This window comes from Rhinolophus ferrumequinum, chromosome 2, assembly GCF_004115265.2.
Source record: "Rhinolophus ferrumequinum isolate MPI-CBG mRhiFer1 chromosome 2, mRhiFer1_v1.p, whole genome shotgun sequence".
Classification (NCBI taxonomy): Eukaryota; Metazoa; Chordata; class Mammalia; order Chiroptera; family Rhinolophidae; genus Rhinolophus; species Rhinolophus ferrumequinum.
The window spans coordinates 90,335,518-90,361,885 of NC_046285.1; the positions used below are offsets into that span (position 1 = coordinate 90,335,518).

Consider the following 26,368-nt stretch of genomic DNA (forward strand, 5'->3'; position numbering starts at 1 on the left):
TAAATTCTAAAATAATAAACGTACCTAATACAACTTAAAGACAAAATAAAACAAAATAACAATGACAACAGCAAAAAGAAAAAAAAATAAGCAGGATTAATTTTTGATTAATAGTATACATAGTTGCTTGAGATAGCACATTATTACTTTGTGTTTAGTAATTATTATAATAGTCACATAATTGTTAATTCTCAGGAATGTAAATATATAAAAAATCAAGTTTACAATTAGTAACAAATTGGTCAATAATGAATTTCTCGATTTGATTTTTAAAGGTTTCTTTTCTTTGATTAAATATATATGTGAACTTCTAAATTTGTGAATTTTAAATATAACGAAATCTATAAATCCTTTGGGTTAATGCCAATAAATACATCTGTTGTAAAGCTCATCAAAACTGTTTTTTGTTTGTTTGTTTTAAGTAATATTACTAAGAACTCTCCTGAGATAATAAGACAATTTTTCAATATACGGGTAAAAACTGATGCAGGAAGTTTCTAATAGGTTGATGGGGATAATATTCTTCTTTGAATCATCCTTATTGTTCCTTGTCCTAAATAATGATACTAACTCTTTAAAAGATTTTCTCATCATAGAATACATAGAAAGTGGAAATCAAGTTTTTGAAGGTTTAGGAAAAGGACTACCAAGACTTTTCATTAACATTACACTCTCAGCTTATAGTTTGGTGGTTAAAACTATATTCATTGATCTACCGTGTTTCCCCAAAAATAAGACCTAGCCGAACCATCAGCTGTAATGCGTCCTTTGGAGCAAAAATTAATATAAGACCCGGTCTTATTTTAATGTAATATAAGACCAGGTCTTATATAATATAATATAATATAATATAATATAATATAATATAATATAATATAATATAATATAATATATAATATAATTAATATCGGGTTTTATATAGGACTAGGTATAATATAATATAATATAATATAATGTAATACTGGGTCTTATATTAATTTTTGCTCCAAAAGACTCATTAGAGCTGATGGTCCAGCTAGGTCTTATTTTCAGGGAAACATGATATTATATTCTGCCAAATCCCAATATCTCAATTATTTTAACTACATATTAAAATATGAAGTGTGTCATACATAAATAGATGTTCCTACTACTTCCATGATAAATATCAGCACTAATTTGCACATTTAAGTACTTTAAATTTACACTTTGTAACTTAGTTGTTCATTATTTTGTATTTTGAAAAAAATATATCTATTTTTTTCCATTGTGCTGGGATTGAGCATAAAGCCACTGTTGGTCTTCACTTTCATGTTGCTTTCCTAGAATACACCAAATATGCCGTAAGGCATGTAATTTGGACAAATTATGTCTAGATCTATGTACAAAAAAAAATCTGTGCTATTATTGATATTTTTTGTATTTGTCCATCATACAACATGATAAAGGAATTATTTATTTCATATTGAATTGTAAAGGTTTTCCTTTGATAACTGAACTCTCAGGAAGTGGAAAAAAAGGAATTAAACCTTTTAAAAAGTGTTCCAATGAAAATGGATTTATTTAAATTACTTTATTAATTTTAATGAGCTATGTAATGGTGCCAGTTCTTTATCATGTCCCTCCTGTCTCTGCATTGTATCCATTCAGTACATATTTTCCCCAATGGAATATGCAAATAGCTTTCTGATATGCCTGCATTTTGACAAATTTTGACAAATTTCTTTTTTACCAGTAAAATTATTTTAGAGTTAAATTACCCTGGTTTATTAAAAGCTAAATGTAAGAAAAATGACAAATCAGTTTGGAGTACTTTTTAAAGAGCTGTTAAAACTTCTAATCCTTAAACTTATGATCTATTTGTAAATGGGCAGCTGACTAGAGAATGAATGGCACAGCTTTATTTTGGAATCTTTCAGAATTAACATCTTCAATGGACCTCAAAATTGCACTTTTAGTTAATAGCCCCTCATTACCACAAAATAATTTCCCCCTTTTGGGATGGAGTTGAAATTAACTGCAACTTGTAAGCATATTCTCTCTTAATGATAGTTATTGGGATTGAAAATCTTATCTATTACTGTCATCAAATCTCTTTTCTGAATTGGTTCTTCAGAATTTTAGTATATTAGAATTGCAGGATAGGTGCCAGCATTCAGCCACAGAATCCTGGAAGGTTAACTTAATTATGGATTTCAAACGTATAAAGATTGAGGTCGGCTATGTTCTATCAAAACTGAAAAAGAGTGACAGAAAATGAACAGAAACAGAGGCAAGATACAGTTACTAGATGTCAAAATAATGGGCCTGTCTGCAGGGAATCATCTACAAGGCCAGTGTTTTTTCATGGAAAACACCTTCCTGGAAAGATTTTTTTTTTTTTTTTGAATGAGTCTTCATCCTTTGTTAATATTTTATGTTAAATAGTATCATTAGGAAGAGATCTGACATTTTGAGGCTTTCTTGAACTCTAAATTTACCTGATCTTAGAGTTAAACAAAGAGTTAACAATGCTTTTGATAAGTTTCCTTTTTTAAAGTTCACATCTGCAGGGATTGCAGAATACATATCTTTCAAACTATATACTACATTCTGAAATGTACATATATTAATATCTAATGGTTTTTCTATTCATTAGATGTAACAAAATGATGGCATTTATCTACTTCATAAATAATAGACTATATTCACCTAGTACTTTGGATAGTATAATTCTATGGATTACATCTTACAGGACTTTATATTACTTAGTAATGTTTACTTCATGTAAGAACAAAGGTTATGTCAGGAGTTGTTAGTTAGTAAGCATGTGTGAAGGTGGTAGTCATACTAGAGTCTATTTTAAAACTTGTGTGATGTTGTTTTAAAATTGTAAACTTTTATTGTTATAATTATTTTAGATTGCACCTACATCTGACAATGACTTTGGACGATATAATTGCACAGCCACTAACCGCATAGGGACAAGATTTCAAGAATATATACTGGCTTTGGCTGGTGAGTATAGCACAATCATGTCTGAAATTTCATGCAATATTTCTGTAAGCAAATAGCTTTTACATTTCAGTAAGTGTGATTCAGGTTATTATTCTAAAAATTAATATGCTTAAAATTTTGGAACAGTTGTATCTGACATATAATGAGGACTTAGAATGTATTTACTAATCAAAATTGATTTTAAACTCTGATTCCAAATCCCCCACTTATGAAAGATTTGGGCAACCTAGGTCTTAAGAAATCAAATTTTAAGTATAATAAGAATACTGTCAAAATTGAAAATAAAAACGCCTTTAGAGAAAAAGAAAACAAAACTAAATATACTTTAAAATTTGAAAGTTGATAATGAAATAATAAGCTTAGTTTTAAGGAAACTAGAAAATGTAGGGTTATATCACTTTTCAAAAAATGTTTCATTCTGTATATATAAAAACATTCTAGTTAGTCCTCTGAAACTTAAAGATATATTAATAGAAATAACATGTGGTGTAAAATTCATTTTAACTACAAATCCAGCTATATTTTTGTTATATACGTACATATATATACACACAAAAATATTTATAGAATTTGTCATTATTTTTTACAAGACTGATTGGAAATTTAGAAATGGACGTTTTATACTTTCTATAGCCTAGATCAGGGGTGTCCAAACTGTGCCCGCGGGCCAGCTGCGGCCTGTGGGCCAACTGCAGCCCGCAATCCATTTTTAATTGGCCCGCAGCAAACTCCAAAATTATATTTAGTTTACTTAAATAAACCAGGTGTGGCAATACGTACTTCACCTCGAGTGAGTGGCCCGGCTGTTTGTGTATTTTACCACATATGGCTCTTGGTGAAAAACGTTGAAAAAAGTTTGCACACCCCTGGCCTAGATGATGCAAAAAAATATGATTTATTGTTTTCTAAGTCTAGGTAGACAAATATTAGAAAATTATTGAAATATTATGTTTTAATAGAATTGATAGCTTTATGCAACTATTTCAAAAACACTTTCTAAGTAGAGTTCTTATGTATAACTATAATTTTATATTAAGTTATAAAAGATATTTTTACTGCTATGAAAATACATTTGGAAAACAAATATCATTAGTTGTAAAGGCCAAAAGAGAAATTAAAAGGTTTACAAAGCTCAAAATACTCAAATTATTATGTAACTGGAAACCTCTTACTGTCCAATTTACTACACTGGGGTAGATGGGAGACAAGGGATTGTTTTAAAGAGTTTTAGGGAAGAAAGCCAGAAATTAAGATGAGAGAGATAGTTAAGACAAGAGGGAAAGGAGAGAGGAAAAGATGAAGGAAAGAGGAAATAAACTAATATTTATTGTCTATCATGAAGACATTAGAAAATTAATCTCAATGAAAATCATGGGAAGAAGGCATATGAATAAATCATTATACAAGCAAATTAAATTCTAGGAATATAAAATGTAAGTCACATCAAAATCCATTGATAATAACTTGAAGTATTATTTGTACTGATGAGAAGCATTCACTATTCATATTAATTCTGAGCCTTAGAAAATTAAGCAAATGTCTTATTAGTATGAACTTTTTATAAATAATGATTAGTGATATAATCAATATATGCATATATATATAACATTATATTAATACTGATTCACTATGATATATTACATTTTTATATAAATGATGCAGTTTTCTATTTATTTAAGTAAAACTTGATAAACGACCAAAATTTAATTTAGTAGTTTTTAAGTTTGTAATTCTAGAAAAAAATATGAAAAAATAGAACATTATATTGATGAGATTTAAACAGTCTCTCTTTAAACAGTAAATTCTCTGGGAAAATGTAATGCCTGTGTACATTGATAATTTGCATAACTTACTGTGGTACTTTCCATTGAAAAATATGTTTGAGTAATTCAGAAGAAAGAGTCGAGAACCATATGATTTCACTCATATGTGGAATAGAAAACTGAAAGCAACAAATAAGCAAGACAAACAAACAAACAAAAACTCATAGACACAGACAACAGTTTAGTGGTTACCAAAGGGGACCATTAAGGGGGGAGAGGGGTGGGAGAAGAGGGAAAAGGGGATCAAATATATGGTGACGGAAGGAGAACTGACTCTGGATGTGAACATATAATGCAATATATAGATGATGTGTTATAGAATTGTACACTTGAAACCTATGTAATTTTACTAACCAATATCACCCCAATACATTTAATAAAAATGAAATAAATGATTAGAGAAATAAAATATCTGATACCTAGTTTTCTAATAAAGATATGAAATAAGTGGGTTTCTCTCTAATCATAATTTAAAAATAGAAAATGTGCCTTCAAACTAAGAGTTAGAATGTTATTGGAAATATTTTTGAACAGTATAATTCTGCTAATATTAAAAAATGTGGCAAATACAGGCTAAAATATGTTTCAGAAAAAGGTATATTCAATTTGAATTGTTATGAAGATACAAAAATGTGTTAGACACCAAGACTTAGATAGGAAATACATTTAAATATCAAAATTTATAGATATCATTCTTTTGATGAGAGCCCTTTAATGCTTATAAAATTTAGTCATTCCTGTAGAATCTGAACACTGACAGTATAATGTGATTTTTTAAAAAGTACAACAGACATATTATATATAAAGGTAATATTTCAAAATATATGTTAATATCAGAGCTCAATATTGTATTCACCTGTTTGAACTAGGAAAAGCTCAAGTTCATTTGACATATGGTATTTTACGCTGTTAGAGATTACTTTGCTTCCAAAGGGCAATAAATTAAAACAGCCAAAATTTAGCATGAAATTATGTGCTACACATTCAGTAAAAAGTATAGGAAAAAGTTACCTTTTTAACTTCCTTTTCTTCAAAAATCTTCTTCCCTTCCTTCCCAACCTCTCTCCCTCCCTCTTTCTTTCCTGCCTTCCTCCCTCCCTCCTGCCCTCCTTTCTTCCTTCTTCCCTCCCATCCTTCTTTTCTTCATCACTCCCTCCCTCCCCCCTCTCTTCCTCCCTCCATCCCTCCCTCCCCTCTCTTCCTGGTTTTTTCTTTCCTTCCTTCCTTCCTTCTTTCCCTCCCTCCCTCCTTCCATCCCTCCCTCTCTCCCTCCCTCTTTGCTTCTTTCCTTCTTTCCTTCCTTCCATCCTTCCTTCCTTCTTTCCCTCCCTCCCTCCCTCCGTCCCTCCCTCTCTCCCTCCCTCCTTCCTTCTTTCCTTCTTTCCTTCTTTCCTTCTTTCCTTCCTTCCTTCCTTCCTTCCTTCCTTCCTTCCTTCTTTCCTTCCTTCCTTCCTTCTTTCCTCTCTCCCTCCCTCCCTCTTTCCTTTCTTCCCATCTGCATAAATAAGTTTTACATCTAAGCAAGGCAGGCACCTGCGTGTGGGTGGGGTAAGGCACAGCAGCCTGATGTGGGGTGTCAGTCCCTGAGTAGAGTGAATGGAGTGAACGGGAACTTCCATGATCCAGAGTGGGGTGTTTTGGCCTAGGCAGGGGTGTGTGTGTGTGTGTGTGTGTGTGTGTGTGTGTGTGTGTGTTTTCAGATATTTAACAAGGAGCTTCCTTTGGCTGAGAATATTACTTAGAAAACAATTTCTGAGCTATCTCTATCCACTGAGAGGACTTGGGAGCTGCAGCACCCCAATAGCAAAGAGCAGACCTGGTAGCCAGATTTGAGTTTCCAAATATCATACTTCACTAAAGTTAACCAGGGCTCCTAATAATAATTGCTGATTCAAAAAGTGGAACAGAGAAAACACAAGATAAGCCTGGAACAATATATTATGCCAGAAAGGAGATACATTTCTTTTTAAAAAGAACATGTCAAAAACATCCATAAGCCAACTTTAACAAACATCATAGTATAAATTAATGCGTCAGTGGTTGCTACATCAGGTGTGTGAAAGTTAGATGAGAAAAAAATAGAAATAGTCTTAAAGTACCTACCCCCAATTTACAAATTAATTACAAAAAGAAAAATAGGATATATACAGTTGACAAGCCTAGACGATCCCACTTTTATTAAAGGATCAAAGTGAATATTATCAGTAATGAGAAAATTAAACTCGGGTACTGCAAGAAAGAGGCAACAGGAAGAGCACAAAATGACTGCTGTGATATTCCTGCCAAAAATGCTTAATCAGAATGTATAAGGAAATATAAGAAAAATCCAATTGAGGAACCATATACAAAATAACTGACCTTCAAATTGTCAAAGCCGTGCACATCAATAATGGTTAAGAAAACTTTTCAGAAAAAAGGACAGTGAAGAAAAGTAATAAATATATGCCATGTAGGTGTTTTTTGTTATACAGGATATTATTGAGATTATGGGTAAAATTTGATTGTAGTCTTTGGATTAAATGCCAGTTTGTTTCAAAAAGCGTGTGTAGGAGAATGTTTTATTTTAGTTACACACACTAAAGTTGGCATAATGTCAACTTACTCTGAGGGATCAGCTAAAAAATTTATACTGTGTTTCCCCAAAAATAAGATCTAGCCGGACCATCAGCTTTAATGTATATTTTGGAGCAAAAATTAATATAAGACCTGGTATTATTATATTATATTATATTTTATATTATTATATTATATTATATTATATTATATTATATTATATTATATTATATTATATTATATTATATTATAATATTACATTACATTATATTATAGACCTGGTCTTATATTAAAATAGGGTCTTATATTAATTTTTTGCTCCAAAAGACACATTAGAGATGATGCTCTGGCTAGGTCTTATTTTCGGGGAAACACAGTATACAGTATTCTTGCAAAGTTCTATAAATATGAAATTATTTTAAAAGAAAAAGAAAGAAACTAAGGCGAGTGGACATGTATGCATAAGGTAGAGCAACTTAGGAAAACAACATAACTTGCTTGTGAACATAGGTATTATTCTTGATAAAATCCATTTGTATCTTTTGTGTGTGTGCTTATATAGGTTCATATGTAAACCTGTAAGTAATTTTCAAATCTTTCAAAGAACATTTGCATATTAAATGATTATTTATTCACAGACAACTAGTGTTTTGAAATATGCAGGTGTGATTTTTACTTCTAAAATAGAGCAATTTATTTACCATTTTTTCAATCTCTTGATAAATATGATGGTAACATTGTTCTTGACAACGGAGATATACTCTGTTATTTAGTAACAACGCAAATAGAATAGGATGTGGAAATTGGCAGGCGGACGCCACTTATACTCACGAGCTGGATAGTTCACCTTCAGGCCTCACACTTCTTTTGCCATCATCTCTCCCACAAAAGAACAGCTTGATAAAGTTCTAGTAAGAAGACAGGAGTGGTTGGCTAAACTGAGTCATGAGCAGTCATCATCGTAATTCTCATAGTAGCTCAAGGAAGTACATGAGATGTTATTTATCCCTACTTTACTGAAGACATATATGTTCACAAATGAGGAAACAATACATAAAAACACAGTTGGTTATCATCATATCTGCTGTAATTATGATTTAAGCAATGACTAGTGTAAAATATTGACCAAATCAAGGTGCTCCTGGAAACAAATCATCAGCCTGAAGGCAGAATCTCTTTTTGCCTTCCATTTGCCTTTTTGCTACCATTTCCTACAGGTGATCTTAAAGAGCTAGTCCTTTTTAAAAAAATATTCTCACAACTAATATCAAGGAACCTAAGATTATTCACTTCTCTAATAATATTTAAAAGTAATTAAAGATATTGAACTGTGCTTGGAATAAATCAGAAAAGCCCTGAACAAGTTCTTTCTATTAAACCCTATCTTCATTTTCATGAGCTAGCATTGGTCCAGTTTTCTTGGACCTATTTCCCACCTTTAGAAAACTGAAATAAATACGTTTTTCTATAATCTTATGGGAAATACAAGGTAGTCTTCACATGTGTTTGATAGCCAATTTGATTATATTAACATTTTACTAAAATGTCAAATATAATTAGATAGACAAAGACAGAGAGAGAGAAGAGGGAAAGCGTTTTTTCTTTTTAAAAAGACTTCACCATTTTGTTGTTTTTTGTTTGTTTCCCTCTTAATACACTTCTTAGGTGATAATCTTGCTTTCTAGCTAGCAAGCATTCTTTCCTTTTTTTTTTTAAACACATATCTTGGAGCATATTAAAAATGTAGAACACATAAGAGTAAATTAAATTGCAACCATGTAACTGACAATCATGATTCCTTCCTTGCAGTTTTCTACTTCCAGTAGATCATGATCTGACAAGGCATTCTGTATGTTTATATGTGTATTTTAGAAAGATTTTCTTCAAAGACATTTACTCTAACTTTTAAACTTCATCACATGAAGTCAGTCATAATTTTATTAACTTTCCTAACTTCATTGTTGTTTTATTCAACTTTTAACTGTCAGTTCTTCATGTTGCACCTTAATATGGTGATCCCAACCGTTGTTGCTTTAGCTAGCACACTTTTCTGATGAAATCACCTTCTCCTGGTCAGTGTTAAGGGACGGACTGCTGTGAGCTGTCAGCAGGCCACACATCCCGCACCAGGCTGCCTGCCTGTCTGACTGGTATTTAAGCGCTCCATAGCAGCTGTTCCAAGATCCACCAGGGAAGACTACTGTCAGGACAAAGTTAGGAAGTGCATTCAGAGCACCAGCACGTGGCATGTACTCAACAACGTTACCTACTATGGCCAATTTATAGTTCATCTGGGTCACTTTGCTTTTGGAGAGAAGTCAGTTTGCTGATGTCTCTTTATGCATGGATCTAGACATTGTAGACCAATGAAGAGTAAAAGCGGGTGATGTGATAATGACCTCACTCATGTTGGATACAATATATCTATTAAAGAATACAAAATCCCAATTAATTTTGCCACTTTTTTTTTTCTTCTGGTGTAGTGTCTGACATGTTTCTCAAAAAATGCTGGTGAGGTCTCCTGTGCTATGCTTCGCCATTGATTTTTTTCCCTTTTCTTTTTTTTTTAACCTCGGTTCAGGACTCTGTATTTAGCCCATTTAATCTCATCTTGTCAGTTTTGGCTCATCTTTTTAACCTACTAAGACCCTGTCAAATCCAATGTTTTAGCTCTCTTTCCAAGATTGATTTAATTCACAAATATCACGAAGCAGTCATCTGTATTTTCACCTAAGTCATGGATAAGCCTATACAAGTCAGTTTTGAGAATACAGTCCTGCTCACAGGTTAAGCTGGGTCAATTGAACAGAATTCTGTAGACATGGAATTATACTCCATCTACTTGTCTTGTATCCAGACTGCATTTTATCCAGACCTTTGTTCCATGAAATTCGAAAGCAGGTTAAACTTAGTGCATTTGGAATTGTACTTTCTTCAATTGAATATAAAGCCAGCTTTCTTTTACATGATTCATTTTGTTATCTATTTTGGAAAAGTTTATGTCTGCTTCTTTTTCAGAGACTATGAGACAAACTTGTGTGTGTCTTAAAAAACTATCGCATCCCCTTAATTCTCTAACTCCTATGCTCCTCTGGGAGAGAAAAAAAATAAATTAGAAAGCTACATATTATTTTTAGGGAATCCATTGTTTCATCAATTCCTAATAATCTGTTATCAGGCATTCTATAGAAACATAATAAGTTTCTAGTAGGTGTCAGGCACTGTTCTAGATCTTGGAAATCTGAAGATGAATAATATATGGCACCTGATCTTTACAAATAAGAGTATGAAAGAAAAGGGTTGCAATAGAAGTGTGAATCAAATGTCTGGGGACACACAATGGAATTCTGATTGGAATTCTTGGGGAAAGCTTCAAACAAGTATCAATTTTTGCGTTGAGTCTGAAAGAATGAGTAGAAACAGGTCCAGTGAAGACGAAAAGGAGAGATGGAAAGAATCAGTGTAACTGCAGAAAAGTACCATGCTGTGAAAAAAAAGTGGGTGATAAAGAAGTGAGGCATTTTATGGAGGACTGGAGGGCAATATTGTGCTGAAGTGACTAGTGGTGGTGATATGACTAGAAACGTAGTGAGAGACCAAATTATAGATCTCCTTAAAAACATTTCATCATTTCTACATTCTGTTATATCATGTATAGAGCAAGGGAAGTATGGAGTTTTCAGTTATAAAGAAACATGATCAGTTTCTCATGAACAACTACCTTGGTAACATTGTAGAGAATGATTTCAACTTAGCCAATTTTCATGTTTCTCTAAATAGCCCAAAATATATAAATGTAAGCTCGATATTCTAAAACAACCTCCACTGTTTCAGAACGGGGCTCTCTCCACAGATTACCCCCACCCTCTTCTTTAAACACTCAAAGCATATCTCATCTTTGTATTCACTCTTTTCTTTCCCTAGTATTTTCATATGAATTGTTTTTTTTTTTTTTCTACTTTAAGTCCTTGGTCAAATATTAGTTTTTTTAAATATATAGATATTCTCATCAATCCATAGAAATTATAACACTCCAATCCATGTAAATGGGTTTCATGTTTTTTGGCATGAGTATCAATGTAAAAGTTACATTTTTAAAAGTTGTGTGATTTTTTGTTTGTTATATTTTTTGTTTCTTGCTACATTGTAAAATAATTTAAAAAAACATCTTGACCTTATAAATCCTTCTGGCTATTGCATCATTTCTCTACCCCCTTAACCTCCTTTCACAAAAGAACTGACTGTATTTACTGTATCTAATTTCTTCTCATTCTGTCACTAACTATTGCAGTTACCTCCACTGCTTTGTAAAACCTGTTATCATTGAGGTATCTACAATTGAACTTCTCATACTCAATCCAGTGGTCAATTCTCAAAGCTCATAATTCTTGATCTAGCAACAGAATATTACACAGCTGATTACTTCTTTCCCTTGAATCATCTCCATAGCCCCTAAATTACCCAGCAAGTCACTGTGTTTGTCTTGTTTTCCTCTTACCTCATTGACCCTCCTTCTTGGTTGCTTTTGCTAGTTGTTCCACATTTCTCTGTGACTTTTTAAAAACCATTGTGCCTCAGTTTTTGAATCTCTTTTTTTGTTTTTATATACACTCACACCCCTGGTATTATTTTAAATTCTTATGGATTTAAGTACCACCTATACTCTAAGAACTTCAAAATATATCTTCAGCTTTGATCTTTTTTCCTGAATGCTATGCTTTATATCCAACTGCTTACTTCTCTCTCTACTTAGATGTTCTGTAAGCAATACAAATGTTCCGAGGTCTAGGTATGTGAATATAATCTCCTATATTCACCTTTATATATCTTCCTTTGGCATTCTTTCCTATATCATTAAGTGGCACCTGTCTCTTTCCAGTTGTTTAGGTCAAGAAACTCGGTCATACTTGAATCTACTTTTTTACTCAGACTCAACTCCTTAACAAGTCCTGTTGACTCTATCAGAAAGCTATTTCCAGAGCTTCACTGTCATTAAATGAAGCTCTATATTCCAGTTGTTTCTGTTTTTGTTTTGTTTTGGTTTGATTTTAATATGGATTGTTGCATAAATTCCTAAACTGGTCTTTCTGCTTTGGCTTACGCCCCCCCCCCAGCGTGTAATTTAAATAAAAAATGAAGAGGACTTCTTATTCTTAAAACAACAATTAAAGCATAATAATCTTCTGCCCACAGCATTCTAGAGGCCTACTGTTTGGTTCCCAGATGAAGCCATACTGATTATAAAGGCCTATCAGGCTTCACAGGGTTCGCCCCCACCCTGCACCCACTGGCTTTCACTGAACTCCATAATTTTTCCCCTACCTTGGTCTTGCTGCTCTCGACAGGTTGCCCCCCTTTTTTAAACACCCACAACACAGCTCATCTTTGTACCGACTATTTTCTCTCCATAGCATTTTCATATGAGTCCTTTTTTTTTTTTCTCTCCTTTAAGTTCTGGTTCAAATACAACCTTGTTGGTCAGAGATATTCTCGTCCTCCCAATTTAAAATTGCAACACTCCAAATCTCCTCCCCAATTTCACCTAAATTGTCTTTCTTCCCTGAATTATTTTTCACCACAGTTTTTATAATAAATAATTTATGTCTTATAATTACTTTTATGTGATTAGAATATAACTTCCATAAGAGGAGTGATTGTTTGTCTCATGTTTACTTTAGGACATAGAGAATTGTTTGGCTCATAGTAGATTTAGAGGAATTATTGGATATATGAAGTATCAGTGTGTTGTATGTGATTTGCTTATGAATCACAGTTGATATGTCCCATTAATAAGGGCATGTGGTAATCCATGACTTGCAATGAGTTAAGATGTGAGTATGTTTGAGGAAATAATCCCCATCAATACGTCAGGAATAAATGAGTGCTTCAATGGAGAATAATAAAGGTAAAAATATAATCAAGGACAGATTACTGGGTAATTTAATTGATAGACTTTAAATTATTGGAACCAATGAAATTTAAAATAATTGTTCAGAGAGTTAGTATAACTACTTGTGAGGATAGCATATTAAACATATGTGATCAAATGTTGTGCAAAGATCAATAGAATAGTTATTTGAATTTGGCAGTTGGAAAAAACAAGATGGGTAATGAAATGAGAATGAATATATAGAGCTTGAGATGTGTTGCAGATTGGCTATAATGTTAGATTAAGCTCACAATTGACACGGGAAAAATATATATAATATCTTACTGCAAATAAGGTGGCCACTCAGAGCACAAGTAGATGGAGCCCATTTCAGCGTCGTCCCTGAGATGCATGAAGTTGATAATGACACTCTGTATTAGGGTCTTGCCAAATCTAGGAAGTTCAATCCTTTATGTGACAAGTCCTTTAATACTTAAGACATTTACCAAATAGAGACTGATGAAGAAAACAAGTAGAAAAGAATTTAATGTAGACTGTTGGGTGGTTATAAAAGCACTGGAAAGGCAGAGGAAAGGGAAGTCAAGAGACAGCCACTAGTCTTCTGACTTCAAGGTCACAAAATACCACAAGTGATGTCCAAGGTCAAAACTGCAACTGCTGACCCGTGGTCAGGGATACCTGCTGCCAAGCTACCTCTCTATTGACATCATAGCCACCTAGTAGCAAAACCTATGTGACTATGCCATGGAACTGCTGCCATCATTCACATCTGCAGGTCTTGTCCACTTGCACTTTCTCAGAAAAGTACGAATGAGATTCACATTTCCTCAGCATTCTAAACTGCTTTCATGTGTATCACATCCTAAGTGCCTCCGTGGCACTTACAACCATAGTAGCCAGTGAGTCTGGGAAATAAATATTTTAGCACTTTACTCCTTACGATAAAGGGGAGTTGCTAAAATGACAGAAATTGATGTGGAGTGAAAACAGAAAATGTCCAGGATAGGTTTGAAAACAACATTCTGAAAGAATGCTCACTTAAGTATCAATACTTCCATTACAGGTAGGTTCAGTCTTAGTTTAACAATACCGCGTCCTCATCTGCATCAGTGATTCTGAATCACATCTTAGTTGCCAGCTTCCCAGCATTTCAGGAAACCAAATTCGCAGAAGTAAAGATGTCATTGGGGCACAAATTAGGAATGATCTGTACAAATAATGGGACAGTTAAACAAAAGTAGAGTTTGTTGCCCGTGAAGAGAGTAGGACTGAAGGAAGTATGTCATTTGAGAGATTGTTAGAGTTTATGATAATAAGACAGACAAAATAAGACTAAAAATCTGAAAGAGAAGATAAAGGACGAGAAGAGTTAATTGATGATGCCATCTCTGGAGAAGGAAAAAGTAAAAGAAATGCCATTTAAAGATAGAGGGGTTACTTATGTAGCTTTGGAAAAGAGGAGGGCAGACGTCCAGGATAGGTCTATCCAATGACAGGGTACAATCTGAGTGACCTTGCTTGATTAAATCTATTTTCACTTTTGATATTGAGGTCTATTTATTTGTTGGGAATTGAGGATGCATTTGAGATAGAGAGTGTGGAGTGCTAAAACACACACGCACGCACACAGACAGGTACACAACTTTTGGTTGGTTGTTGTTGTCTTAAACACATTATACTCCCAGTTTATTGTGAAGCCTAAGGAAATGCTGTTTTGTAATTCCATGATTCATCTTCATTTTGGAAATGTGATTTAGAAATGTATTGATCCAAGACCTCCTTTGCCCTTTATATTGATTAGCTCCCTTCCTTTTGTAGCTTCCTACCTATCTTTGGGCATATAGTTTCAGAATTTTGCTTTATAGAGTGTATCTTCACTTTGGGATATTTGTTTTTTGTTTTTGGTTTTTGTTTTTTTTTGATAGACAGAGGAATATAGTGTTTGATGTACTATTTTGAATCTGTTTCCAGACATCTATGCGTATATCTAATTATTACCCTTTTCCATTTTTATAGGGCTTCCTGTATTTCCATTTGACTTAATTTCTCTTTAATTATAGTCTTTTATTTTATCAGAATTAAAGTCAGAAGGGGAACCTCTTCCATTGTTGCTCTACCTCTTACAAGCTAAAATAATCATCAAAGCAGACTTTTTCATGTTTTCACATAAATACTTTGATCAGCTTATAACTTCAGGCATATGTATAAACGCCAAAAATGTTTATCAACATTATTTATACACTGACAGCCTATTTAAAGAAAGAATAAGTGAGAAAAATGTTTGTGAATGCCCAGTGCTTTATATCCATCAACCTCACAACAGCAACTTTAATGTCAGTATTATTGTCACCATTTGGCTTATGAAGAAACTGATACCCAATGAACTTAATTTGTACATGGTCATGCAACTCCAGACATTATTCCTATGATGTATATAGATTTCTAAGCTGAACCTCAATATTGTTATCTATTATCTACTATTTGACTAAAATATTGATATATGTCAATGGATACAAAATTATGTAATTGAAGGAGGATGGTATCAGGGAGGTTAGCAAAAACTGTAATAACTAGCATTTACTAAGCGCTTAGTGTATTTCAGGGTTTGTTTTAAGTGTTCTATAATTCTTGATACTCAGAGCAACCCTAGAGGTGGGTATTCTAATCTCCACTTTAGAGAGAAAAATGCTGATGGCTGAAAACATAAATGGACTCATGCAATGTTGCAGTTGACAAAAGGAGCAAGATTAGATGTTGGAGCCTGATATTCTGATGGTACATGTCCAGGCTGTTCCTCCAACTCTATACTGGTACTAGTGGAGGTGAAAAGAAAAAGTCAATGAAGAGAACATATTTTCACAATGGTTCTATTTATTCATTCAGTGATGGGTGGCATTCATTAATTATTGAGATGGAAGGTGCTAGGAAGAGGTTTAGAAATATATGCTAACGATGATAGGAGCATTGTGTATGAAATTTAATAGCAACAAGCCCCGTGTGAAACATTGGGTTGTGTTTCACAGTCTTTTACAACATGACCTGTTTGCTTACATCCAGTGAGGTTAGATAATTCAGGATCTTGAAAGCCAGAGTGAAAAGTCTAAGTTTGATGTTGTAAAGAAGAGGAAGCTGCTGAATACCCCACTCAGGGAAGTGACGTGATAAGAGTGGTGCTTTAGAAAGATTGATTTTGCATTTACACATCATATGGATTGAAATTTGATGGGATGTCCAATAGACAAGGAAACCTAGAGCCACAAATGGCATTGCAGGCAGAGGCAGAGAGGGTCTGGGCTTGGGAGTTAACAGTGGGAACAGGAAGGAGAGATGGATCCAAGAATGATGATACGGGAAAGATGAAAATAACTTGGTGACTAATTATGATGTATATGAAAGGTAGAATCAAGGATGGGTATAATGATAAAACAATTGAGAGAGTGGAGAGAAGAATTTGATCCAATAGTTTTACATATACCCGACACTAGTCACTTCAACATGTTCCATATTTTTGTATATCTTTACTTGCTGAAATATTTAACTCATCATATATTTCCTGAGGACTGAGCATATTCTTGTTCTCTGGAGGTGTACCAGGTCAGGATGCCCAGCTTAGCCAGCTGCACGCACCTCTGCAGACAGATAAGCACCAAGGACCATGTACATGCCCCAGGGTCAAAGGAGGGAACCCAAGAGGAATCACACTTTCTCCTCACGCCCCCATTGCTTAGCACCTTTCATTTTGAAATGTATCATCCAACTGAAAATCATCATTGCTGTGAAGTACAACTTAGACATAGCTGATGTCAGAGAGTCACTCAGCATTGAGCTGTACTCAGGGGTAAGGTATTGGCAGTTTTATTAAAAACAATCAGTGTGTGTGTGTGTGCGCGCGCGCTTTCGTCTTCTGCAAACTTTAGATAAAAATAAACCACAGTTATGACCTAGGGATTAAAGAAACATGAAAATCATAATGTTTATGTATGACAGCTTAAATAGATGATTTTGATAATTTAAAATTTGTGTTTCCAGGTAATATTTTAATAGCAAGATGGCTTTGGAATGCATCAGTATTCTACACATTTATTTCCCAACCTCTGTATTATACCATAATGCACTTCATGAGATCTCCAAATAATTTACTGTTACTAATTAGAGCTGAAATGTACGCTGCTGCATTTCTTTACGACATTCACATCCAAAGGCCATAAACCTGGCCTTCTGGCCCTTGCCGGGTACCATTTATATAGGCATATTTTTATGTGATTTATCAGTGCTCTCTTTTAATTCTAGCAACTATGTATGGCACCTTTGACAGTCGTTGAACTTTTATATGAATGTTTGATTGTGTCTGAAAGGAAATTTATTTTACTACATTATTTTCAATCAAATTTATTTGTGTGTGTGTGTGTGTGTGTGTAAAGTTAATTCCAGAGATAAAATAGCATATTTATTTGTATATTTATATAATATAATGTGTTTTATGGGCTGTTGAGTCATCTCTGACTCCTGGCAACTGTACCAATGAGTGACATCCACAGTGCCCTTTCCTCAGTAGCCCCGTTCGGCTCCTGTGGACTCCTTCCTATGCTTCTTTTATAGAGTCAGTCCATCTCGTATTTAGGCTTCCTCTTTCCTCGATGCCTTCTTTCCCCTCACCGCAGCATTCTTGTCTTTTCCAAAGAACCCTGCCTTCTCATGATATGCCCCAAGTAGGACAGCTTTGATTTATCATTTTTGTCTCCAATGATGTTTCAGGCCTAATTTGCTCTTGGACCCACTTGCTTATCTTTCTGGCGGTCCAGGGTATCTATAGAGCTCTCCTCCAACACCATATTTTAAATGAATCATTTTTATTTTCCTATCAGTCTTCTTTACTGTGCAACTTTCACATCTGTACATAGAAATTGGGAGCATGAGGATGTAGGTGATCTTAGCCTTGGTCTCTAATGACACCAATTGCTCTAATGATCTTGCCTAACTCTTCCATTTCTGTCCTTCTGAGTATCAGCCTTCTACTGATTTCTGAATTGTATGTAAATGTCCAAACGTTATGATATTTCCAATGTGATACTGAAAACAAAGAGAGATTGAGAAACAGAGATAGAGAGATACTTTAATGTTTAATGTGCTTCTAATTCATCATGTTTCTGGAGTAGAAGTTTCATTAATGTCCTCATTGAGACTTTTTTTAAATCTCTTATTTTCTCCTTTAGCTTCTTTTACCTTTCAGATCATTCTTTTAAATAAAGTTTGTATGCTAGAAACGCAAATAAGTTTCCATTCAAGATACCATATTGAGCTTGAAATAATGTCAGCAATTGATTGACACAAAAACATACATAAGAATGACTGTAGTTGTTTCTTAAATACAGGGATTAAAACTTAAATATCTCAACTAATTAACATTAAATAATACATAAATAAAAATAAAACAAATAGTTTGCAGTTTCACTTAGTTCATAATGACATTTTCTCTAAACACATGCCCCAAAATTATTAATACAATTTTAATGAACAAAAAGAAAACAAATCTCACATTTGCACAAGAGATAATTATCTCTGCTAATGATTCAGTAAAAACTTTGTTTCTTACTGTTTTAATTATACTGGCATTCCCTCTCATTCCTCTCTCTCACAAGCTTGTTTTCCTTGAATGTAATCAAAATGCTTATATTGTATAGAAAGGGCAGAAGGAGAATTATCTCCTCGATAAATGACATTTGATATCAAATGTTTTACTATTTATTTGCTATGGTAGTAAAGACTGATTAGCGTATACTGTCTTGTCTTGTAATTTATCGAGTAATTTATCGAGTAATCTTGTAATTTATCATTCGGTGGTTTATGCAAGCTTTGTGACTCAAATATGTTCATTGTATAGGCAACAATGTTCCTTTATTTCTAATTCTCAGAATACCATAAGTCTTCATAATGGCCATCTCCATGACCTGGGTTATATTTACTTTCTTTTTGTTCTTTTGTAGATGTGCCATCCAGCCCCTATGGAGTGAAGATTATAGAACTGTCACAGACCACAGCCAAGATATCTTTCAACAAGCCGGATTCCCATGGAGGTGTGCCTATCCATCACTATCAAGTGGATGTCAAAGAAGTGGCGTCAGAGACCTGGAAAATCATCCGCTCCCATGGAGTTCAAAGTGAGTCCATGATTCCAAAGTGTGTTGATTCGTTCAAGCTGATCTTAAATATATACCTGTGTGGTTTGCTTTTTATTTTCCTTCAACATGTACTTTTTTTCTTTTAATATGGTTGGGTTGGGAAGACATTTCCACTGCCCTGTTCTTCTTGAGAAGAACTTTAATAAAGAGTTGAAAAGATTGCATCTTAAATAAAGATGGACAAGTTTGGCAAAATCACCAAAGTTCAATTCTAGAAGGGAAAAAAAAGTATTCAAAATTTTCATGGTGGTAAAACAGTTGCTTACATTGTAAGTTTCATGGTGGAATATTCTGAAGTGTGTGTGTGTTTAATTTATTAATAATATTTCTTCCATTAGTAGTTTGGAAAGCCATACTGTAAAATGCAGATGTCTTATATATGTATTCATGATACCATCAATAAACAGTCATCTGAGTACTAAAGTTAATTTCAAAATTATGCTTTGAAAACTCAAAATTTTACTACCAATCATAGCTTTTTGAGTAATAGAACTAGCTAAATCTTTTTTTTTAAATTAAATTTATTGGGGAGACATTGGTTAGTAAAATCGTATATATGCTTCAAGCGTATATTTCTATAATACATTATTTATGTATTGCACTGTGTGTTCACCACCCAGTCAGTTCTCTTTCAATCACCTATAGTTGATCCCCTTTTCCCCTCTTGTATCACCTCCCCTCCCCCCTAACCTTGTCATAACCACCAAAATGTTGTCTGTGCCTATGAGATTTGGTTTCTTTGTTTGTCTTGTTCATTGTTGCTTTCACTTTTATATCCCATACGAGTGAAATCATATGGTTCTCAACTTTTTCTGTCTGACTCATTTTGCTTAGCATGATAATCTCTGAGAACAAGTTACAGCACTTCCTTTCACATATGTAGAATTTCATCATGTTGTAAAAATGTGATTTTTCCCCCATGATAAGAAGACACTAACGTAGGAAATAATAATAAATTACCAGAGTTGGACTCTGTTGTTTAGGATGTAGTACTGCATTGAGTGACCTAAAAGTGTAGCATAAGATAGTGAGACAAGTATTGCTCCGTCGTGAGTCTTGTCTGCTTGGCGCTGTCTTGACCTTGGTATAAGTGTTCCATAAGAGGCGTGAGCCTACCTGTGAAGAATTACCCTAGTGGTCAGTGGACACAACACAGGTAAAGTAATTCTAGTCTCACCTGTGTTAGCCTGTGCTTGTTCTGTTTTTACTGAGAGTAACTACAACTTTTAGATAGAAACATTGGAAATATAATATCATTAATCAATCAATCATTAGTTTATTTAGCACAGGCTTCAGATAATGTCCCCAAACAGGTCAGCTCTTATCATTTCTTTATAATATTTAGAGATTTTTTTGTAGTTAATGTTATTTGTGCACATGCTGTTTAATTCAGGAGGAGACATTTATGAAGATAGTACCCAAAAAGAATGTGAGTTTTAGGACTCTAGAAAAATAAATCATTATCCTAGATGAAGGAATAACATTTTTAAACAGAGAGAACAAAAGAGAGGGTGGAAGGTAAGAGATAGAAAGAGAAAATGAATATTTTGATTCATGCAGAATAAAGTGGGTACTCAACCACAAGCATGAAGGAAAGTAATATGAAGCCGAAACATTACAGAAATTCTATGGATGAGATATTGAACGCCCTACGACTGGGACACCTTAAAGCTTGCCAATGAGGCCAAAGTACTCAAAGTTCTGTGGCTGGAACTTTTTTAAGATTACATGAGAAAAATATGAGTTCTGACAATTAAGTTCGCTAAATCATCCTAGAAAAAGTGCTACATACCACATTGCTGAATATCACTACGGTCACCTTCAAAATACTCCCCTTGGGAAGCTATGCACCGACACCAGCGCCTAGTCCACCCTTCAAAGCAATTTTGGAACTCTTTTTCTGGAATGGTCATCAGAGATCATTGTATTATCCTTGATGTCCTGAATGTCATCAAAACGTCTTCCTTTCAATATTTCCTTTATCTTCAGGTGAAGAAAGCAATCACTGGGCACCAGATCAGGTGAGTAGGGAGGGTGTTCCAATACAGTTATTTGTTTACTGGCTAAAAACTCCCTCACAGACAGTGTCCTGTGAGCTGGTGCATTGTCGTGATGCAAGAGCCATGAATTGTTGGCGAAAATTTCAGGTCGACTAACTTGTTCACGCAGCCTTTTCAGCACTTCCAAATAGTAAACTTGGTTAACTGTTTGTCTAGTTGCTACAAATTCATAATGAATAATCCCTCTGATATAAAAAAATAGGTTAGCAACATTGTTTCAATAAGTTTGTGAATTCATTTGTCATACCTTGTAACTCCAGTAATTGCTTTTTTTCCCCCGTTTCCATGGTTTGATCTTTGTTCATAGATACGTTAATGTGTACCTTAAATTGGGTTAGGACTCATATAACCAAACCATTGCATGATCTCAACTCACTGTGGTACAAACTTGATTTTTTTTAAATCCAATTACTGCCTTTGCCCCTTCTTTTTGATTCTCCCTTTCAGTTATATAACATCTTTTAGGGACACTGTAGATTTATGATCATTTTCAAGTACAAATACATTCAGTTGACTCCTGCACAACTTAAAATGTATAAAATTCAATTTAGCACTTATATTTTCTTGGACTGTCATGCCAGCTGGACCCCATCCTGGGGAGTTGAGAGTGGGGAGGTGGCATGAATTACACATTCTTTTGTGAAGAGTAAAGGAATCAAATACCACTTATTTTTCTGGTTCCATAGTTCTCTCTGGGCTATCCCTGCCACCTGTGTTTCCTGTGGGATTGAAATCTCAGTACCTGTCCCATGGACATGCAGGTGTGGGGTTCAAGCCAGAAAAGGTTTAGATGCTAGTGGTCTTCCGTGTGTGTGTGTGTGTGTGTGTGTTTCTAACTTATACGTACTTCCTTCTAAGAACTTGGAGATTCCTAGCTCCTTGCAGAAGTCCAGCATCATCTTTCCCCAGTGAGGAAATCCAAACCCCATCTTCTGTATCAAAGATCTGTGCAGAAGCACTCTGTTGTCTGAGTAGCAGTAATTTTTACAACAGGACTGGAATAATTGCTGGAAAGACAATTACACGGCCACTCTTCTAGCCTCAGGTGTCCTCATCCACGTTGCTTTTGATGTTTCAGAGTTTGCCTTTTCTGTGAGATCATATATGCATTTAAAAACATTTTTGAAATGGCTTGTGTAATTTGTAAATGTACTTCGAATACTTATTTTTTCTGGTTATGTAGATGACCCTATTACTGAAAATTTAAAGACGTATTTTAAAGCACATGTATATTTCTGAACAGTGAATAAATGGTTGTCTTTTGCCTTTATTTTATACTTTGTGCTAATCATTCATCTTAAAGCTTAAGATATTTTTATAAACATAATTATACTCATTGCCTTTAAGACATTTGTTAGAAGATAGATTTAGGTTCATCTATGAAAAGACAGGTGCATATGGTCATCAACATTTCAGCTACTACTATTTTTTGCCCGCAAAATAACTTTATTTATTTATTGTAATTTACATGAGTTTAGTTGATGTTCACTTTTCCTTATTTATAAATATCTATAGTTTATTGTATACTATTCATGTACATACTTCTAATTGCTGATATCACCACTTAGAAATAAATATCATCTTTTGCTTGATTGCGATGTCATTTAGCTAAGAAATTTCAGCATAGCATTTCTCTTGTTAGTAGATTCTGATTCTAAATAACTCATTAATTAATTCCCTGTGAATTTCACCTGCTCACACTGCACCTGGTCCTACGTTTAGGGTGCCATTTAGGCCTGGACCTATTATTATATTCTTTAAGGTTCAGCTAAAGGCCTTACTGATTATCCCAACCACGGATACGACACAAACTAATTTTCAAACTATGGAGAATTGTGAGTAAATCAGATATAAGCAACTTAAACTATTTGACTATATAAAGTGAGTCATTCTGACATAATTTTGAGTGAAAACCATGCATCCCAGGTGTAGCAGGGCTTTTTGGTTGGGTGGGTTACGTGACACATTCATTACCATATCATTTAACACTTTGTAAGCATGTTCTAGACACCTCATTGGGCACAAATGAAGAGAAAACCATCCTGCAAAACAGCTACTCATTTTTTCCTTTGAAATAAAAATTAGAGATTCATATTTTGAAATATCAAATTCTTTTAACAGAGTATAAAATACGTCTCTCAAATAGCATAATTTATTTCTTTCAAATCACATATAGAAATAAGTCCACTTAATCTCAATCAAAATTATTATATGCTCTGCTTTATTCCAGTCTGAGGGTAGAGTAGAATTTCTCTTTGTTTCTGAAAGTAAAGAGAGAGTTTTTATTTGAAAATAATAGCATTTTCTAAATGAAACTTTCATTGGAAATTTTTACTGTTCAAGATTTTCACTTATCGAGGAATATAAAAACTGATTACATTTGGAAATAGCTATACGGTTGGATTTTTAATGTCCTTTCAATACATACCTCCCCTAAACCTTAAATGTGGTTTTGTAGGATTTAATTGCAGTATGTCTATTTTTTAATCAATCAATGGTAAGTTTAACATCCTAGTATTTAGTTTTTAAACAATGTAATTAAAGTTATGTACATGCCTTATTACTACATACAATTACAAAATTTTTATCCTGTTTTTTTCATTTTAGTAAAATTTTGATTTTAATTAAAATCTGAAGGAAAAATCAATGTATATGGTGGAGAAATTTATTTGTTATTTTCAGTTTTGTGAAGAAGTAGCATTCAATGAGTTTTTTTTTTTTTTTTTAACCAAAATTTTTTGAAGTACAGATTTGGATTTATAAAATATATGCCAGTACCTGATAAGCCAGCAAACTAATTGTGAATCACAGCTCAATTGGAAGAGAATGAAGATTGCTAGATCAAATAGTGACAAGCATTTTGCTGCACCTAAAGAACTGCCGCTTCGTCCTCTCCATTGTCCCTAACGTGGTTCCCGAAACTCAGCGGCATCAGCAGTCCTCTTAGAATCAAAAATCTTCCTGGCTCGAGCTCCAAAACTACAAGCTTGCTACCTTTTATATTTACAGTGAGAGTTGCACATCAACAATGTCTTGATTTATTATGTGTACGGAATGTCCTACCAACACCACTGTTCCAGAACCTAGTTTCTTCCATGATTTAGTTTTTTCATGATACTCTCCCATCCACCCCCCTCACCCCTGCCCCCGACACAAACATACGTTTTTAGAGCAGCAGGCTTGGATATGGCCTACAGAGGGTTATTTTACATTACCCTGTTTCCCCCAAAATAAGACCTATCCGGAGAATCAGATCTAATGCATCTTTTGGAGAAAAAAAAATAAAATAAGACCAGGTCTTATATTAATTTTTTTTCTCCAAAAGATGCATTAGAGCTGATTTTCCGGATAGGTCTTATTTTGGGGGAAAAAAAGGTATTTGTATCAGAGAATGTTTAGCTTTTAAAACTGGACATAAACCCTTTAGGAATAAGATACATTTGCGTATGATTTATTTTGTAATATCCCCCACTGTTTCATACTCTAATTTCTTAATCTAATGTTGGCCTTTCTCAGTTACTTTCCCAGTGTCCCTGTGTTTTCTCTCTCATTTTCTCTATTTTTCTATTTTGCTCTACTCTAAATTTTTCTTTCAATATTTGTATTACATTTGTCAGTTCATCGATTATTTTTAAAATTTCTAAATCTTTCATTCTCTGACCATTCCTTATTGCAGGCATATAATATAGTCTCTTATCTCTGATACTTGTAGCGATGACCTGTTTTCAAAGTTATTTTTGTTCCATAATTTGTTTTTTCTTTTCCTACACTTATTTTTTGTGGTTATTTGTTTCATTCTCTATCGTTCACATTGGAAACTTTCAAGTGTTTGCTAATTCTTGTGTGGATGTGTATATTCAAAAGTGAGAAGAAAACACCCTAAGTCTCAATTTGCAAAGGCAGGGCTTTTCAAGCCTTGTGAACAGATGGTTTTCTGACGTCCCCATCAACATAGGTCCATGAAATCTCAACTCTTTGTAGCTATCTTTTCGAGGCTGTTCAGTTACTGTCAACATACCTGGCTACCAAGGCTGTGTGGGGAAACAGCTTGTGTCAGATGGTGTCGAATAATTTCCACATTTTTTTATCCAGCATATCGACTCCACATGTCCTCATGTTAGAATCTCAGAGTCTAAAACTTCTTTCATCCAATTTATCTAGATAAAAGACCTTTCATCTTGTGTAGAGGTGAGAGAGAAGAATACTTTTTTCCCTTAAATCTGAGAAGAGGACATGAGAGTACAAATATTCAAATGTGTAATGATCATCCAGTTTTTAGTTCCCATCTTCTTATATTTCAAATTCCTGAGACTTTCCTTAGTTCGGAAGGTCTAATCATTTTACCTCTCCTTGGCATCTCATCTTTGAATACAGTCATTTATTATTTTCAATGTAATATTATATTTTTATATTTTGGCTTTTATTTTTAAAACAGACCATATTAAATTTAGTTAATTTGTTAATATATGAATAACTGCCATATTGGCAATTACAATTTTAGAAAAATGAGTGTATCAATGTTTCTTACTGAGTAATGATTAGTACCTATAAGAGCTATAGTCCCTGGTGTGTTGTATGGTTTGTGAGGAAAAAAAATTTACATTTATCTCAGAAACGGGCTAGTTTCATGTGCTCACTTAGTGACCATTTAAAATATAAATTGAAGCTTCAAAACTTGGCAGTTTTTCCTAATAAGACCCAGAATAACAAAGATCATTGCATGTAGACAGTGTAAGGTTGCATATATTGTATAATATTCAACTACAAGGACAGCTGTTTACATAGATAATGATGTGAGTGGTGCCAGTTGAAATTATTCAATATGGCATCTCTGCCTATTGGTAGATATTTTTACATTGTGTAAGATAATCTATCATAATCCACAAT

At 33.9% G+C, this 26,368-nt stretch overlaps 1 protein-coding gene across 2 annotated transcripts in view; it reads left to right on the forward strand.

The window, feature by feature from the left end:
• Positions 1–26,368, forward strand: part of NCAM2 (neural cell adhesion molecule 2) — a 457,120-nt gene that overhangs the window by 361,928 nt on the left and 68,824 nt on the right. For both annotated transcript variants that reach the window (XM_033135548.1, XM_033135550.1), the window contains exons 11-12: positions 2,880–2,976; positions 19,227–19,400. In XM_033135548.1, coding sequence (XP_032991439.1) covers positions 2,880–2,976; positions 19,227–19,400 — 271 coding nt within the window. The remainder of the gene's footprint in view (positions 1–2,879; positions 2,977–19,226; positions 19,401–26,368) is intronic.